A 17,938-nucleotide genomic window follows, 5' to 3' on the forward strand; every position below is an offset into this window, starting at 1 on the left:
TGCAACATGTAGTATTGTAATACATGTATGGCATAAAGTGTGTACATCAGGCTGGAGGCTGTCACAATGTAAGCTAATGTAGGTAACACTGTATGTACCCATAGCAAAAAGAAAAGGTATCGGTATAGTTGCGGCTACTATACGGGATAGTATCCGGTAGGTATTCTGGAGCTATCCGAAAGTATCTGCTAGCAGATACTAGTTGGATACTAGTATCGGTATAGTGGTACTATTCCGATACTATTCCGATACTAGTATCTGATACTATATAGTATCGGAATAGTACCCGCTTTCAGCTGGTGCCAATCCATGTCACATGACTAATTAGAATAACTGCCATTATCGGTTGGAGCCAAATTGCTATACAGGCAAGGAATGAATTCTCTCATTCAAAGGATAATATATACTGTTGTACAAGGAATTGTACAGTGTGTTCTATTTCTGGGCTTCACAATAAAGGTATGGTTTTATTGGGTAATAGTTTTTGAACAGAACATTATATTTTATCTAAATTTAGTATAAGCTTAAGAACATCGTACAATGTAGGCTATATCAAACCACGGAGTATGTTGAATTCTGCACCCAAGACAAAATGGTGCTCAATGCATGCAATAAATGTGAATGTGTATATTATATGTTTTTAGCATGCAATTGAGCATTCATAATGTACATTTTCAATTGCTTTTTGCCACAAATTTCGATGCTGCATGTATGTACAATAATCAATTGCTACACATTTCACATTTAATGTATGTACAACTACAATCATTTGAAATTTTCCAGTGACCTTGTCCATATACCATGTAAATCTCTGGACATATCTCTATGACCATATTTGGGCAAACAATTTACATGCGAAACAAATAGTATCAGATACTATCCCGATACTAGTATCAGGTACTATCCCGATACTAGTATCGGGCACTATTCCGATACTATTTATCAGTGTCTCCCAGTAACAGTATCGGATACTATCCCGATACTATATGTCCATATATGGACAAAAAATTTGCATGTGAAACATATCCGGATACTATACCGATACTAATATCCCACTAGGTATACCCATAGCAAAAAGAAAAGGTATCGGTATAGTTGCGGCTACTATACGGGATAGTATCCGGTAGGTATTCTGGAGCTATCCGAAAGTATCTGCTAGCAGATACTAGTTGGATACTAGTATCGGTATAGTGGTACTATTCCGATACTATTCCGATACTAGTATCTGATACTATATAGTATCGGAATAGTACCCGCTTTCAGCTGGTGCCAATCCATGTCACATGACTAATTAGAATAACTGCCATTATCGGTTGGAGCCAAATTGCTATACAGGCAAGGAATGAATTCCTCTCATTCAAAGGATAATATATACTGTTGTACAAGGAATTGTACAGTGTGTTCTATTTCTGGGCTTCACAATAAAGGTATGGTTTTATTGGGTAATAGTTTTTGAACAGAACATTATATTTTATCTAAATTTAGTATAAGCTTAAGAACATCGTACAATGTAGGCTATATCAAACCACGGAGTATGTTGAATTCTGCACCCAAGACAAAATGGTGCTCAATGCATGCAATAAATGTGAATGTGTATATTATATGTTTTTAGCATGCAATTGAGCATTCATAATGTACATTTTCAATTGCTTTTTGCCACAAATTTCGATGCTGCATGTATGTACAATAATCAATTGCTACACATTTCACATTTAATGTATGTACAACTACAATCATTTGAAATTTTCCAGTGACCTTGTCCATATACCATGTAAATCTCTGGACATATCTCTATGACCATATTTGGGCAAACAATTTACATGCGAAACAAATAGTATCAGATACTATCCCGATACTAGTATCAGGTACTATCCCGATACTAGTATCGGGCACTATTCCGATACTATTTATCAGTGTCTCCCAGTAACAGTATCGGATACTATCCCGATACTATATGTCCATATATGGACAAAAAATTTGCATGTGAAACATATCCGGATACTATACCGATACTAATATCCCACTAGGTATAGTGGGTACTATTCCGGTATTAGTATCAGAGACTATCCCGATACCTATTATATTTTGATGTGGGTAGTGGGTACTATTCCGGTATTAGTATCAGAGACTATCCCGATACCTATTATATTTTGATGTGGGTAGCATACACATTTTGTGTAGCCAGGGCCATATTTACCTTTATCATGGCCCTGGGCCAGGCTAAAATTTAGGGCACTTGCTATCTGGCTCAATGTGCTACTTCCCACCCATCCCCATCCCTTGTAACATGATTTGCTTCGATTATGATAGGATTCACAGTGCAGTGGGATTCATGAGTGGGAAGTGAGAGTAGATCTACTCTGACTCTATACTTTCCTGCATGCATTTAGCCATGTACTGTATCATCGTATGGGTCCCGGGCCATGAGTACGGGCACGGGTCCGAAGCCATGAGTATGGGTACGGGTCCGAGTCCCAGTCCATGAGTACGGGTACGGGTCCGAAGTCAAAATAAGGCATGAGTACGGGTACGGGTACGGAGCCATGGGTACGGGTACAGAAATTGGGACTTGAGTACGGGTACGGGTACTACAAGTCTGCACTACTCATTGCACATTGTGTGGGACAATTTTGAAAAGATGTTTAGAATTAAAGAATTTCTGTTAGTATTATTATTATTATGATGATGATGATGACAACGATGATGATGATGATGATGATGATGATGTAATTTTTCTATTTGTATTTGAATACATTGCAATTCATTTACATGCTGCACACAGCCTAGTGACACTTCTCTAGTCCCTTGGTGCAAGTTCCCTGTGAGTTTACATATACATGTAGTGTGCCACACACATACAAAATACCCTCACATGACTGCTGTCTGATACAGGTGGTCTGATACCTTCAGGAGTTACCATGGTTACCTGTTCATGGGTACATGTATGGGTTTTTGAAGGGGTGTGTGTACAGTTGGTTGGTTGGGTTGAATCTTTGAAATGTTAACTTTGTGGATGGTGTGGGGTGGGGTTTGGTAGGGTGGGTGGGTGTGTATAGGGAGAGTGGTGTGTGGTGTAGTGTAGTGAGTGTCCTTTGGCCAATTACCTTCTTTTTCCACAATTTTATCATCATTATGCAGAAACTTTGAAATATTCTTTTTTTTCAGCAAATTTGAATTGTAAATTTTCAAATTAGAAACAAAATATAAAATTTTGCTCCATTTTTTGAAAATAATGACCCATTTTTTCAAAATGTTATACCGAATGGCCTCTTTCTTTCAAAATTTTATACCCAATTATCCCTTTTTCATTTTGTTATACCAAATGACCCATTTTTATACAAATAGGCTCCTACTAAGCAATGCCAGTAGGCAGATACCAGTGTCACATTAAAGTGTCACATCCCCCCCCCCACCACCTCCGGGCATGGACTTCGCCGAGTCCGGACTCGAGCCGGACTCGAGTCCGGACTTGGGTCTTATTTTTGTTGGACTCGGACTTGGCTCGGACTCGGCACCCCCTTGGACTCGAGTCCGGACTCGGACACTAAAGGACTCGGACTTGGCTCGGACTCGGATACAAATGGACTCGGCTCGGCTCGGACTCGGACAAGCTGGACTCGGGTACAAGTCTGGATGATACCATCCATCACTACAATTTAATCTTAGACGTGTAAGAAATCTTAGGCGTGTAAAATCTTAGTCGTCTAAGATTTCATTGGTCAATAATTGAATACGCGTAAGATGATTGGTTGTTTGGTATTTCTGGTCCTATGATTCGTTGATTTAAGTCTGCCGCGAAATTCTTAGACGTCTAAGATTGTATCTTAGACGACTAAGATTGCATCTTAGACGTCTAAGATTGACGTGCAAGGTCAGGCGTATTATCTTAGGCGTATCAAGAAGGTTTCCGCCATCCATATCAGTCTTTAGTATGGAACGTTCATATCCTCGGACATATTTCCAAAGGACACATTTACGGCTAGTGGAAAATTGTAGTTTCAATTCCTAGCTATTGGGCAAATGAACGAGAAACGTACTCTATTAGCACACACACCTGTTAAAGGAGCAGAAGTTTTGTTTCGTCCGATATGACCATCTGCAATGTCAGACACTCTTAGGTTATATGTTTCTTGTAGACGCAATAGGGCATCAATGGCACCTTTGTAGTCTTTTTCCGTAGGGTAGGATTTATCATCCGATGACTTCAACATGGCAATATTTACTCTGTGATCTAATAATAGTGATACATAAGTGTGTAATAATTATAAATGATAACATAATTGGGCAGAATTCGTGAATTTCATATTTAATTCTCATATTTAATATTAAAATTACAGATTTAATATTAAATTCGCGAATTTTATATTTCATTCACGTATTTAATACTTGATTCCCAGATTTAATATTAATTCGCGAATTCAATATTTAATCTACGAATTTAATATGAAATCTTCGAATTTAATATTAAATCTACAAATTTAACATTTAATTCAATATTATCAATATTTTTTTTTTTGGTAAATCTAAATTTTTTCAAAATATGGTACGTTTTCTGTCTTTGCTTGTCACGTGATATGAAGTTGCGATTATATGTTCAAATAAGTCTCGCAGTTGCCAACAAGTCAGATAGTCGAGCGATCTAAGGCGCTGGAAGTAGACCAATGCTGTATCCATAAATAGCGGCGCGGCGTGGGTTCGAGCCACACCTCTGTCCAACTTAATTTACTTCCTTTTTTAATTTCATATTAGGGGGGAATTCATATTAGGGAAATGTGGCTGGGAGAATTTATGTACGGCGTAGGGAGGAGTGGTGTACATGTATGAGCACACCATTCCACGCCATACATAAATTCTCCCAGCCACATTTCCCCAATATGAAATTGACAAAAATTAAGTTTGACAGAGGCGGGGTTCGAACCCACGGCGCACCGCTATCATGGATACTTTAAGAGCCTAGCGCCTTAGACCGCTCGGCCACTTGTCTTCTTGGTATCCATCTTGAAACTTATTTGAACATTATAATCGCAACTAAGGCCTACCACGTGACAAGCAAAGGCAGAAAACGTACCATATTTTAGAATTTTATTTGCTTAAAAACATCAATGTGTATTAATAGCGCTCAATAGTTGATAACTGTGTGTTCTACACATACAGAAATCCGACATTTAATGGGCACAATATACATTATCGATTTGAACTCGCTGCATGGGCTGCACGTGCTATACTCCTATATTATACCGGATATACATGTGGGTCTACCATTTTTCGTGTATAAACGGTCTGGATTTTTGCAATTCATCGGATAATTCCACGTAGGCCCCCAAAAGTTTCTTCCAGATTTGGGAGATTAGATTCCCATAAAGACGAAACAGTAATTTTTAGTGGGGACCTATGTAAAAATTACATAAAATTTTCAACATCAATTCGGTGTTAATTTCCACTCAATTCAGAAAATATTTTGGCGTATATAAAATTGAAATAAAATTCTATGCTTTCTAAACCACATAAACTTTAGCACCATTGCGGTTCACGAATCGTCATGATGTACAGTTAATATTCAAATATTTTTTTATACATTATGATGCTTCAGTTTTTACACAAAAAATATTTCATTGAAAACCCTCCCACTCGGCGATTTCAAAAAGGTAACCACGCTTCCATAGAATGTGTAATAAATTATCATTAAAATTGTTCTTATTTTAGCAGCATTCTAGACACTCTGGTTTACGGCGATGACTGCTGTAATGTATGAGCAGAGAGTTGATATTCTTGAGAGGGCACTCTATTCACGTGGTTTCTTTTCCAACGCTAAAAGATCACGAATTTTGGTGGTTTACAAATGAAAAGTGTCCGCACTATCGATTGATTACGTAACTGTTATGAATAATTTATTAGGTTTTTCTATGCAATCGCCTCGACCCATTAATACATGATTATCTGTATTATCAAAGTACTTGGAATAGCAATCCGGTGAGTTCACTGAACTACGCCCTAATACTGATGGAGTTTTAATGGCGTTTAATGGCGCTAATCCTCTCCATACACAGATGAACAAATACAATAGATGAAGGTCAACACGTATGACCTCCTATGTGACATGTTATATGTGATGTACAAAACCTGAATATCATAAAGATCAGTATTCGTTTGTGCATATGAACTGCACATTTACGTTGCTAAATATTACTCATTATATATAATGACAAATATTGGTATTATGACAATACGGTATATACATTGTATATAAAACGACTAATAGATCCTACTATCATGGCGTCAGGTCAATGTTCATCATACCCCGTATGTTTCTTAAAATTCATTCATATTTGAGACAGGTAGATCTGTGTTTTTTTAATTTTCATTTCCTTTTAATGAAAGAATTAAGGTTTTCCACTGCACGGGGGCCACCAGGGTGATACTACTTTTAATGCTATATTTTCAAAACGAATACGTGCTCCCGGTTGGCTCTATAGCGATTTCACAGAAAAGGTATTTCTAGTGCAATGCAGCGTCGGACTCTAGCTGAGAGCGTAGCCTAAGTCATTCCGGACTCCAAAAAGGGCTCTCCACACACAAATGAACAAACACAAAGGAGGGTAGTCTCCTCCGTGACTTGATTTCGATGGAGCGGAACCAAATTGGCTGCGGAGGAGACGGGTCATTTGGATATGCAAATTAGGTAGTGTCGCTGCCCTGGTATGAGCATGAATTGGCTCATTTGCATAATAAGTAACTGTTATACATCCTGTGAATCCATAGACCTATTAATCTATTAGTTTGAAACCACAATGTTACAATAACTTCAATAATACATAAACATATGTTTAAAATGGACATTTTATGAAAGTTAATTTCGACCAATCAGAGAACAGTACTTTAAAGACTTCATACGAATTCAAAATGCTGTCCATTGAGGTATATAAAAATGCAATGCTTTGTTTTTAATTTTGGCACAAATTTGTTCCATTGTGCGCCGCTCAGCGGCAAGCGGCATGACAGTATACCATACTTTCGGTGTCCCTTGTCTGATTTCAAATTTGTTGTTAAAACCTTCTTACGAATGTATGTTGACGGCAAAGGTATTTACTATCGCCATCACCAAGTATATTATTTTACACTGGCCTACATTATTCGTTGCCAAATAGCAATTGACCTTTTCGGTAAATCCCATTAGCCTTTGCGAGTACACCTGAGAACTGAAAACGATGTGCGCATCGGCGCAGATCGGTGTGACGTCAAATGACGAGGTCTCAGGTGTACTCGCAAAGCCTTATGGGGTTTACCGAAAAGGTCAATTACTTGAAACAGATTGAATAACGAATACTTGTTGCATCGAATATTCCACGTAGAAAAAGTGGTAAGAAGCGGTCCTAAGAGGAGTGGCACTTTTGTGTTTTTATCCATCTGTGAAGACAAACATACCTTCTGCATTTTTATTGGAGCCAATCAACTCGTCCATTTTAATCCATTGTTTTCTTAGTCTTCTTATCAGCATATAAGATTGAACTGGATTCCCAAGGTCAGTTTTCATACCCCTCTCTTTCTTTATCTCTGACAAGAGACTAACATTATTGAAAATATCAGTTTAGATGCTTCGAATGGAAAAGATTAAAGCAAATAGTCAAAATCAAGATCCTTTACATTTATGAATTACATACACAACACCCTTTAAATCACTGATCACTGATTTCTGTGATGCTTTATAATGCACAAAAAGTAACGCAGCTCTGTTATAAATACACATATAGCGTCAGAACTAATAATTTGTGTTCACAATATTTCAACATAGAAAGAAGGACGATTGATTTACGTGCATTTTGATACCCCATTTTGTTTAATATTAACAACGCAGCAGTGTTTTTAAATAACACTACCCGAATTAAAAAGTTGCAGCTATTTGTATTGATTTGAAGTCAGCGCGAAGATAAAAGGAGGGTATTTTTCTTTTATTTAAAAGCACTACTGTGTTGTTAATAATGAACGACATTTGACAAATGGGGTATCAAAATTCGCGTAAATAAATCGTCCTTCTTTCTATGTAGAAATATTGTGGAAGTAATTATTAGTTCTTAAGCTATAGGCGTATTTATAACAGCTGCGTTACTTTGTGTGCAGATTTAATTGTTACTTTATTGTAACTTTTTATGTCAATCATATCTAGGCATTAACAGCTGAAATCGGGGATATATACGGGGAGATAACGCTGCCGATACATCACAAAAGACAAGTCGCCGTAGATAGCGTTTCTGTGCATCTCTACAGGACGGGCAAGTGTAGCCGACAATCGGGTGTTACACTGATCGAAACCGACTGTAACGAGGTCTTTATCACGGGTCATCTGCCGTGCCTTTTCCAGATGAGTCACGAGGCGAGATAATTGAATTATTACTATTAAATAATTAAAAGAAACTAGTCCTGTAGAGATTTTGAACCGGGATCTCTCACGCCAAAGGCAAAGAGATTATTCAGATTAACCAGTCATACTGCAGTTACTGTCCGTTTTCCTATACACAATACACAGTGCTCTTACCATTGACGCGTAACCTCTACAAATAGCATATGTTAGAAGTATGGGTAATTGCATAGTTAACGTCGCTGTGTGAAAAATAACCGGCCAATATTAAAAGTACTCTTCTGAAATTCTACAAAATATAGTTTTGTAACATGTCCTAAATGTTTAGCTAATTTAGGTGATTGGAAATATTCGTACTTTGGTGTTTTAGGAAGGATATGTAAACGACAGATAACACCAAAAATATGAAGAAATTATTTTCAAACCGTGTTAAGTCTGCAAACCACCATGCTTCTCATTTTCAAGAACGCTGGTTAACAATAAGCAGAGTATTGTCTCATTTCGTAAACAAAAGCCCACACAGAATTGTTCTCTAGCGTTCGCTTTATAATCGTTCACCCAACTGAAACTATAATACCAGCTCATTGCTCCATTGTACATGTAAAGCAGAAACATATGTTGTGTGGATTTAACCAGAGAAGATATGATTTAATCAGTTGAGCTGTTTTCAATGAGTGTTATCTTGGTTTAATAGCTTTTAATGGGGTTTAAGTCCTGCAAAGGTCGTGGTGAATTCTACTGTAGGCATGACTGCATCATGTGTGCCACGCTTTAAATATGCGTCCCAAAGAAAATGGATAAGTGTGTTTTACTCAATGCATTTTATACATTTTTTTTATATCCCAGACGAAGTAACATAAATACAAACTAACACAGGTAATAAGTTAAAACCCTTACTGTTTCATTGTCTCAATTTTGTCTTCTTCGTTTTCAATATATTCGCTTACGTGTTCTAACAGCTTTTCTTCTGTAGTTATCAATGGTTTTAATTTGTCAAATGAAGTAAAAAGGTTTTGACTCCTAACACAAACAAAACTAGTGAAGAAAATCGCCACTGCTATATCTCGAAACATTCTAAAGAGTCTGTAAAGCAATAGTAATATGATAAAACAATGTTAATCCAAGTCTTAGTCACCATATTGGGCAGTTTGGTAATAATACGATAAGAAGATATATCGGATTCATACCTTGGTTACCTTGGTTACATAAAATGATCTAAATGTAAAAAGATGAAAAGAATGGAGCGTACATACGTCTTGTACATGAAGCTCTTTGGATATGTATGTGTACAATTTCATCAAAATTAGGTGAGGTAATTAAAAGCTCACTTTTTCTATTGAATTTCACAATAACATTATGGTGATATTTTTTAATATGTTTATTTTTAATTTGATAGTTTGTGAGTATTAGCCACTGCAATTTTTATATCACTTTACTTTGCAGAGATAGAATTTTTGATATTGACTTTTTGGGTGAAAATTAGGCAAAAATCACAAAAAAGGTATATTTCAACCCAAATAATTAAACTCTTAATTGAAATTTTCACCTTGCGACATATCCCAAATAATTCAGCATATCATACTCTATACATCTGTGCCAAATTTACTTCTTTTTTTCACAGGTGCATGATCAGTTCACTGATGATGCACCACCATACGACTGGAGTACTGAATTGTACAGAAATTTAATACGTTTTTCATTTCGATCGATTTTGACAATAAATCGAGGTTTGTAATTTGATGCAAATTTCGGATACCCGATGAGTTTGATGAGCGTTTTACGGAAAATTATTGATTATTGAACTGCGAAATCGAAGTTTACACGTTTAATAATAATAATAATAAGAGAGACTTAATATAGCGCCCAACGCTGACAGCCTCTGGGCGCTGAACAATAAAATACCTTAAGCTACAAATACAGAAATACTTAACTTAAACATGATAATAACAAGCATATCTGACACAAGCAAAAACATTATAAAAGATCAAAGCACATAGTTTCAAATATCAAATCAAAGATATAAAGAGAGCGTGACCAGCACCATGTGAGTTGATTTAATTAACAAATAAAATACCTTAAGCAATATATTAAACGTTTGACACGTTTGACACGTTTGGCTAATTTGTGTATACTGTGTGATTCACGTTTGGCTAATTTGTGTATACTGTGTATACTGTGTGATTCAATTCTATATAAATTTGAAGTACGTTTTTGCTTCTGATTTTGGTCAGTGTTATTTTTTTAATGGCATGTTCTTCAACTTTCAAGAGAAAAACAAATATATTATTTTAATTAAAAGAATTAATGATTATTTTCATTGAACAAAATGTTATCCGTTGAACAGTATATGTGACATCGGAGATAATAAATAATAGCTTCCCACATATGTTTACATAGTTGGAATGAATTGTATTGTAATTGAATATTGAACATGGTCCATTATTTTAGTACGCCGAAGTGAAAGCATAATTTATTAGAAATCAATCAAATAACGTGTGTGAGATATGTAATGTATTATATTTATCCTTGGACTAAATTTCATGAAGTATCAACATTAAAAAAAAAACATTTAAAGTTACTGTATTACATCCGCATTAAAGGAGTATTTCGTGATCCTAGCAGCCTCGATTTATGTCATTTTTCATTAGATATCCACGAAAAAAACCTATTCCCAAAATTTCAGTTGATTCCGATTTTGCGTTCGCGAGTTATGCATGTGTATTACACTGCTCCATAGACAATGCGTTGTAATTTCGTTCTGGTGCACCAGAACGAAATTCAAATTTCACGATATCTTTGCTAAACGAATTAATCTGCAAGAAATATTTTGTACATAAACATTATGTAGCCAGAGGTTTCCAGTGATGTAAAAATCTCAACTTTTTTTTGAGAAAAGTGGGGGGATGAGGCTGTGGATCACGAAATGCCCTTTTAAGTATTTTAAATAAGTCCACAAATTATCACTTATTATAATAAAGGTATAATGTAGATAACATGAAATTTCAAAGTATTGTCACTTCCTACATGTATACATGTACACGTCCTCATTATCATCGTTCACTTCTTTAATGTAGGCATGTACACGTCCTCACTATCATCGTTCACTTCTTTAATGTATGCATGTACACGTCCTCACTATCATCGTTCATTTCTTTAATGTAGGCATGTACACGTCCTCACTATCATCGTCCACTTCTATAATGTATGCATGTACACGTCCTCACTATCATCGACTTCTTTAATGTATGCATGTACACGTCCTCACTATCATCGTCCAATTCTTTAATGTATGCATGTACACGTCCTCACTATCATCGTCCACTTCTATAATGTATGCATGTACACGTCCTCACTATCATCGTTCACTTCTTTAATGTATGCATGTACACGTCCTCACTATCATCGTCCACTTCTATAATGTATACATGTACACGTCCTCACTATCATCGTTCACTTCTTTAATGTATGCATGTACACGTCCTCATTATCATCGTTCACTTCTTTAATGTATGCATGTACACGTCCTCACTATCATCGTTCACTTCTTTAATGTAGGCATGTACACGTCCTCACTATCATCGTTCACTTCTTTAATGTATGCATGTACACGTCCTCACTATCATCGTCCAATTCTTTAATGTATACATGTATACATCCTCACTATCATCGTTCACTTCTTTAATGTATGCATGTACACGTCCTCACTATCATCGTCCAATTCTTTAATGTATACATGTACACGTCCTCACTATCATCGTTCACTTCTTTAATATAGGCTATGCATGTACACGTCCTCACTATCATCGTCCAATTCTTTAATGTATGCATGTTCACGTCCTCATTATCATCGTTCACTTCTTTAATATAGGCTATGCATGTACACGTCCTCACTATCATCGTTCACTACTTTAATGTATGCATTGTACACGTCCTCACTATCATCGTCCACTTTTATAATGTATGCATGTACACGTCCTCACTATCATCGTCCACTTCTATAATGTATGCATGTACACGTACGTCCTCACTATCATCGTTCACTTCTTTAATGTAGGCATGTACACGTCCTCATTATCATCGTTCACTCTTAATGTATGCATATGTACACGTCCTCACTATCATCGTTCACTTCTTTAATGTATGCATGTACACGTCCTTACTACCATCGTTCACTTCTTTAATGTATGCATGTACACGTCCTCACTATCATCGCCCACTTTTATAATGTAGGCATGTACACGTCCTCACTATCATCGTTCACTTCTTTAATGTATACATGTACACGTCCTCATTATCATCGTTCACTTCTTTAATGTATGCATGTACACGTCCTCACTATCATCGTCCAATTCTTTAATGTATACATGTACACATCCTCACTATCATCGTTCACTTCTTTAATGTATGCATGTACACGTCCTCACTATCATCGTCCAATTCTTTAATGTATACATGTACACGTCCTCACTATCATCGTTCACTTCTTTAATATAGGCTATGCATGTACACGTCCTCACTATCATCGTCCAATTCTTTAATGTATGCATGTTCACGTCCTCATTATCATCGTTCACTTCTTTAATATAGGCTATGCATGTACACGTCCTCACTATCATCGTTCACTACTTTAATGTATGCATTGTACACGTCCTCACTATCATCGTCCACTTTTATAATGTATGCATGTACACGTCCTCACTATCATCGTCCACTTCTATAATGTATGCATGTACACGTACGTCCTCACTATCATCGTTCACTTCTTTAATGTAGGCATGTACACGTCCTCACTATCATCGTTCACTTCTTTAATGTATACATGTACACGTCCTCACTATCATCGTTCACTTCTTTAATGTAGGCATGTACACGTCCTCACTATCATCGTTCACTTCTTTAATGTATGCATGTACACGTCCTCACTATCATCGTCCAATTCTTTAATGTATACATGTACACATCCTCACTATCATCGTTCACTTCTTTAATGTATGCATGTACACGTCCTCACTATCATCGTCCAATTCTTTAATGTATACATGTACACGTCCTCACTATCATCGTTCACTTCTTTAATATAGGCTATGCATGTACACGTCCTCACTATCATCGTCCAATTCTTTAATGTATGCATGTTCACGTCCTCATTATCATCGTTCACTTCTTTAATATAGGCTATGCATGTACACGTCCTCACTATCATCGTTCACTACTTTAATGTATGCATTGTACACGTCCTCACTATCATCGTCCACTTTTATAATGTATGCATGTACACGTCCTCACTATCATCGTCCACTTCTATAATGTATGCATGTACACGTACGTCCTCACTATCATCGTTCACTTCTTTAATGTAGGCATGTACACGTCCTCATTATCATCGTTCACTCTTAATGTATGCATATGTACACGTCCTCACTATCATCGTTCACTTCTTTAATGTATGCATGTACACGTCCTCACTATCATCGTCCACTTTTATAATGTATGCATGTACACGTCCTCACTATCATCGTCCACTTTTATAATGTAGGCATGTACACGTCCTCACTATCATCGTTCACTTCTTTAATGTATACATGTACACGTCCTCATTATCATCGTTCACTTCTTTAATGTATGCATGTACACGTCCTCACTATCATCGTTCACTTCTTTAATGTATACATGTACACGTCCTCATTATCATCGTCCAATTCTTTAATGTATGCATGTACACGTCCTCACTATCATCGTTCACTTCTTTAATGTATACATGTACACGTCCTCATTATCATCGTCCACTTCTTTAATGTATGCATGTACACGTCCTCACTATCATCGTTCACTTCTTTAATGTATACATGTACACGTCCTCACTATCATCGTTCACTTCTTTAATGTATGCATGTACACGTCTTCACTATCATCGTCCACTTCTATAATGTATGCATGTACACGTCCGCATCGTTCACTCTTTAATGTATGCATGTACATGTCCTCACTATCATCGTTCACTTCTTTAATGTATGCATGTACACGTCCTCACTATCATCGTTCACTTCTTTAATGTATACATATCCACGTCCTCACTATCATCGTCCACTTCTTCACTATCATCGTTCACTTCTTTAATGTATGCATGTACACGTCTATCATCGTTCACTTCTTTAATGTATACATGTACACGTCCTCACTATCATCGTTCACTTCTTTAATGTATACATATCCACGTCCTCACTATCATCGTCCACTTCTTTAATGTATGCATGTACACGTCCTCATCGTCCACTTCTTTAATGTATACATGTACACGTCCTCATTATCATCGTTCACTTCTTTAATGTATACATGTACACGTCCTCATTATCATCGTTCACTTCTTTAATGTATGCATGTAGACACGTCACTATCGTTCACTAACTACACTTTTATCGTTCTTACATGTATACATGTACATGTCCTCACTATCATCGTTTGCAATTATTTGACACATTTGTCTTGCACTTAGTGGAGTAGTGGGGCTTTGGATTTCGGACCTTCTATAGCCACAGACAGTGCAAAAGCTGTCTATGCACAAAGGTTCTAAGATAAACAGCCTGGTAATACAATGGTCCTGTGCTTGTTTCTAGTACCAGTGATACCTAGTGATTTCAAACGCTTATTTCGTGACTATTTAATACATCACACAATACATGTTACGTTCTATTTATTCGAAACTAAAACATAATGAGGAACACCTACCTTTATATTGCTTTGTAGTATCCAACGAAGTATATTTCAATCCGTCAGCAATTCTATTTCCTGGCTAGTAGTTTGCTAGCAGCATTTATGCTTTACCATTACAGCATTTAAACTGGACAGATGTACAATTTTGCTATTGTTTTTCACATTGATTTTCACATGGGTAAATTTAGTATTTAGTACGATAACAATCAACCAGGTGAAATTAAAGGCGTCAACATTTAGAATAAATATATATCATATCAGTCGATATATCCCAAAATTATATAACTTGAGCCCGAGATGAAAATACTAGTTTGCGTCTGACGTCACCAGTGAATCAAACTCAAAAATGATTTTTCGTGATGATTGAAATGTTTGAACGTGGCGGTAAAACAGCGTGCCTTGTGGGTAATCTTGCACATTCAAATATACAAACCACCTCATAAGCTAGGCATTTGGTATAAATAGGAAGCAGGCTATTCTGCAGGCACCGCGACAACAATGCCTACAATTGGAGACTGAATTAAAAATTCTAGTTTGCGTCTGACATCACCTGTTAATCAAACTTAGAAACGATTTGTTTACGATTTGTCATTATGATCAAAAGTTCTGAGCGTCATTTTTGTTAATAGTGCAACTAAAACCGTCTCAAAACTTAGGTCTTAGTAATTAGAAACTTCCTTTACTGAAGGTACCGTGTGTCAACAATGCTTAGAAAAGTTTCTTTTACGAACTACTAACCAACCAATAGTCGTGGGTTTTTTGATTGACAGTGACGTCAGACGTAGACGCTAGTTTAAATTCAGTCTTTGATCAAATCAACACTCTAAGGTATTTTGTACGGTACTTCCCGAAACGTGTATTTCACACAATTAGTTTTTGCCTTTTACCCTAAAGCATTATATTATATGGAACTAAATCAGAAGATAATTTTATATACCACATCAATTTTATTCATGGAGTTGAATATATAATATTATGATGATTTTAACACTAAATTTCAACAACAAAAATTGTTACAAGTTTACAAGCTACAGCAGATGTCCCAAATTTGGTGTTGGTAACCATGGTAACCTCCGATATTATTCATAAAAACGGTATTTTACAGAAATGTTACAAAATGACTGGCAGTTGGGTTGCTGACATTTAACCGTAAATTTTACGGTAAATCTTTTACAGTGAAGGCAAACAAAATCTTCATCTTTATCTGTGATCTGTGATCCTGGTATTCAGTACACTTACAAAATTTCGAGGCATATTTTGTTCAAAAATGATAGGAAGGGACTGTTTTCAGCCAAAATATAGGCTGTCACCAGATGCGTAATGGTACCGGGAAGTGTTGCAGAAAGGTAAGCGTACTCATTATTTATTCAAAATATCATATTTTATTGAATTCGGATGCGAAATCCGAAAAGGGATTGACAGGTCAAAATTCTCACACTAGAAATATTGTGAAATCAAATCAAATTTAGGCTCCGCAAACAACGTCCAATTATTCCCATTGATGTTTGCTACACGTGTATATAATAAATTATGATTTGGGGCTAATTTGAGAAGAGTTATGCATGGCCTCGAATTTCAAAATACACCGAGTGACGTTTTTTGATTATAAACCTCGTCAATTCAAGACTCTGTAAAAACAAATCAAGAATTTTCTGGGATAATTGCAACTAAAGTATATGAAAGTTATGATGTAAGCTACCAGATGCATCATTAATTTCCTGACTATGATATTTAGTTGTGGGAAAAGATTACTTTAATATTTGTGCTGGATTATTTCCCGCCAAAAATTTCAACCAAAAAGAGCATGTAGCCTTAAGGTGGGAATTATACGCATCGGGAATTACGCATCACTTGTTAATGTAAAATCGCATGATGAATGAATTGGTATATCATCTTGGTGTAGATTATTCATCCAGTTGGTAAATAAAGAGTACAGAAATAAATCAAATACTGGAACTTACGTACGTTTCGTTAACACGACGTCATCGGACATCATCAGGTGACTGAGTTAGGTCGATTGGAGAAACAAAACAATCCCTTAGAGCTAGGATTGGCCAACACCTACAATCAAGTGCAAATTTGCTGGGACACTTTCATAGTTCAATGACCCTCCCCGCACCCCTTATTCAATGTTGTATACCAAACGCCTCATTTTTTAAATGGCCTATATTTTTGCTCCAACATTGGTTGGTGGGGGGGGGAGGGGATTCGAAATAGGTTGGAAACTACAGGGTGTATCAAAATGATTGGTACCGAAGACTTTTCATTTTTACCGAATTTTTTTACTATTGTGTGTGCCAGTTTGGGGTTAATTGTTTAAATATTTGTAATTATAGTAGTTTTATCTTCTCTAGAAATTTTAGATCATAAAGATAGCACATTCTATTCAGAAGTTACATGATTCTAAAGGAAAGTAGGTGTTTTTACTCTTTTCATCGTACCGCTGGATCAGTAGCGCACCATTGTCAAAGCATTGTGAGGATGATATGTTGAAAATCATGGAAATGTTAAATATTTTCATATAATCAATATTTCAATATTTATTGCTTGAGAGTAATACTATTGACTTGAATAATTTAGGTGGGGTGAAAGAAGTTTGTGTATCAACACCATCCAGGGCGGTAATTTAAATTGTATTATTGAGATTACTAAGTAGATGGTGTGGCAGAATGGCTATAGACTGTAGACAGTGTAGGTTAGTTTAGACCTGGTAAAAGTTATTGGAATGGCTCCACAGTATTCCACACTTCAGTGTGCATTCATAGTTAAGAATCACTGGTCGACACGAAGCTATGGAGAAGTGCAGAGAAGATTTAGGAGACAGTTTCCCATGCAAACATGATATGACTTGCAATGCTTCAAAATTTGATATGG

At 36.3% G+C, this 17,938-nt stretch overlaps 1 protein-coding gene across 1 annotated transcript in view; it reads right to left on the reverse strand.

The window, feature by feature from the left end:
- Positions 1-15,176, reverse strand: part of LOC140167444 (prolyl 4-hydroxylase subunit alpha-1-like) — a 34,560-nt gene extending 19,384 nt beyond the window's left edge. Inside the window, exons 1-4 of the mRNA XM_072190751.1 lie at positions 15,080-15,176; positions 9,251-9,436; positions 7,423-7,562; positions 4,055-4,231 (exon numbers count right to left, since the gene is read on the reverse strand). Coding sequence (XP_072046852.1) covers positions 4,055-4,231; positions 7,423-7,562; positions 9,251-9,426 — 493 coding nt within the window. The 5' untranslated portion in view covers positions 9,427-9,436; positions 15,080-15,176. The remainder of the gene's footprint in view (positions 1-4,054; positions 4,232-7,422; positions 7,563-9,250; positions 9,437-15,079) is intronic.
- Positions 15,177-17,938: the final 2,762 nt, after the last annotated feature.

This window comes from Amphiura filiformis, chromosome 13, assembly GCF_039555335.1.
Source record: "Amphiura filiformis chromosome 13, Afil_fr2py, whole genome shotgun sequence".
Taxonomy (NCBI): domain Eukaryota; kingdom Metazoa; phylum Echinodermata; class Ophiuroidea; order Amphilepidida; family Amphiuridae; genus Amphiura; species Amphiura filiformis.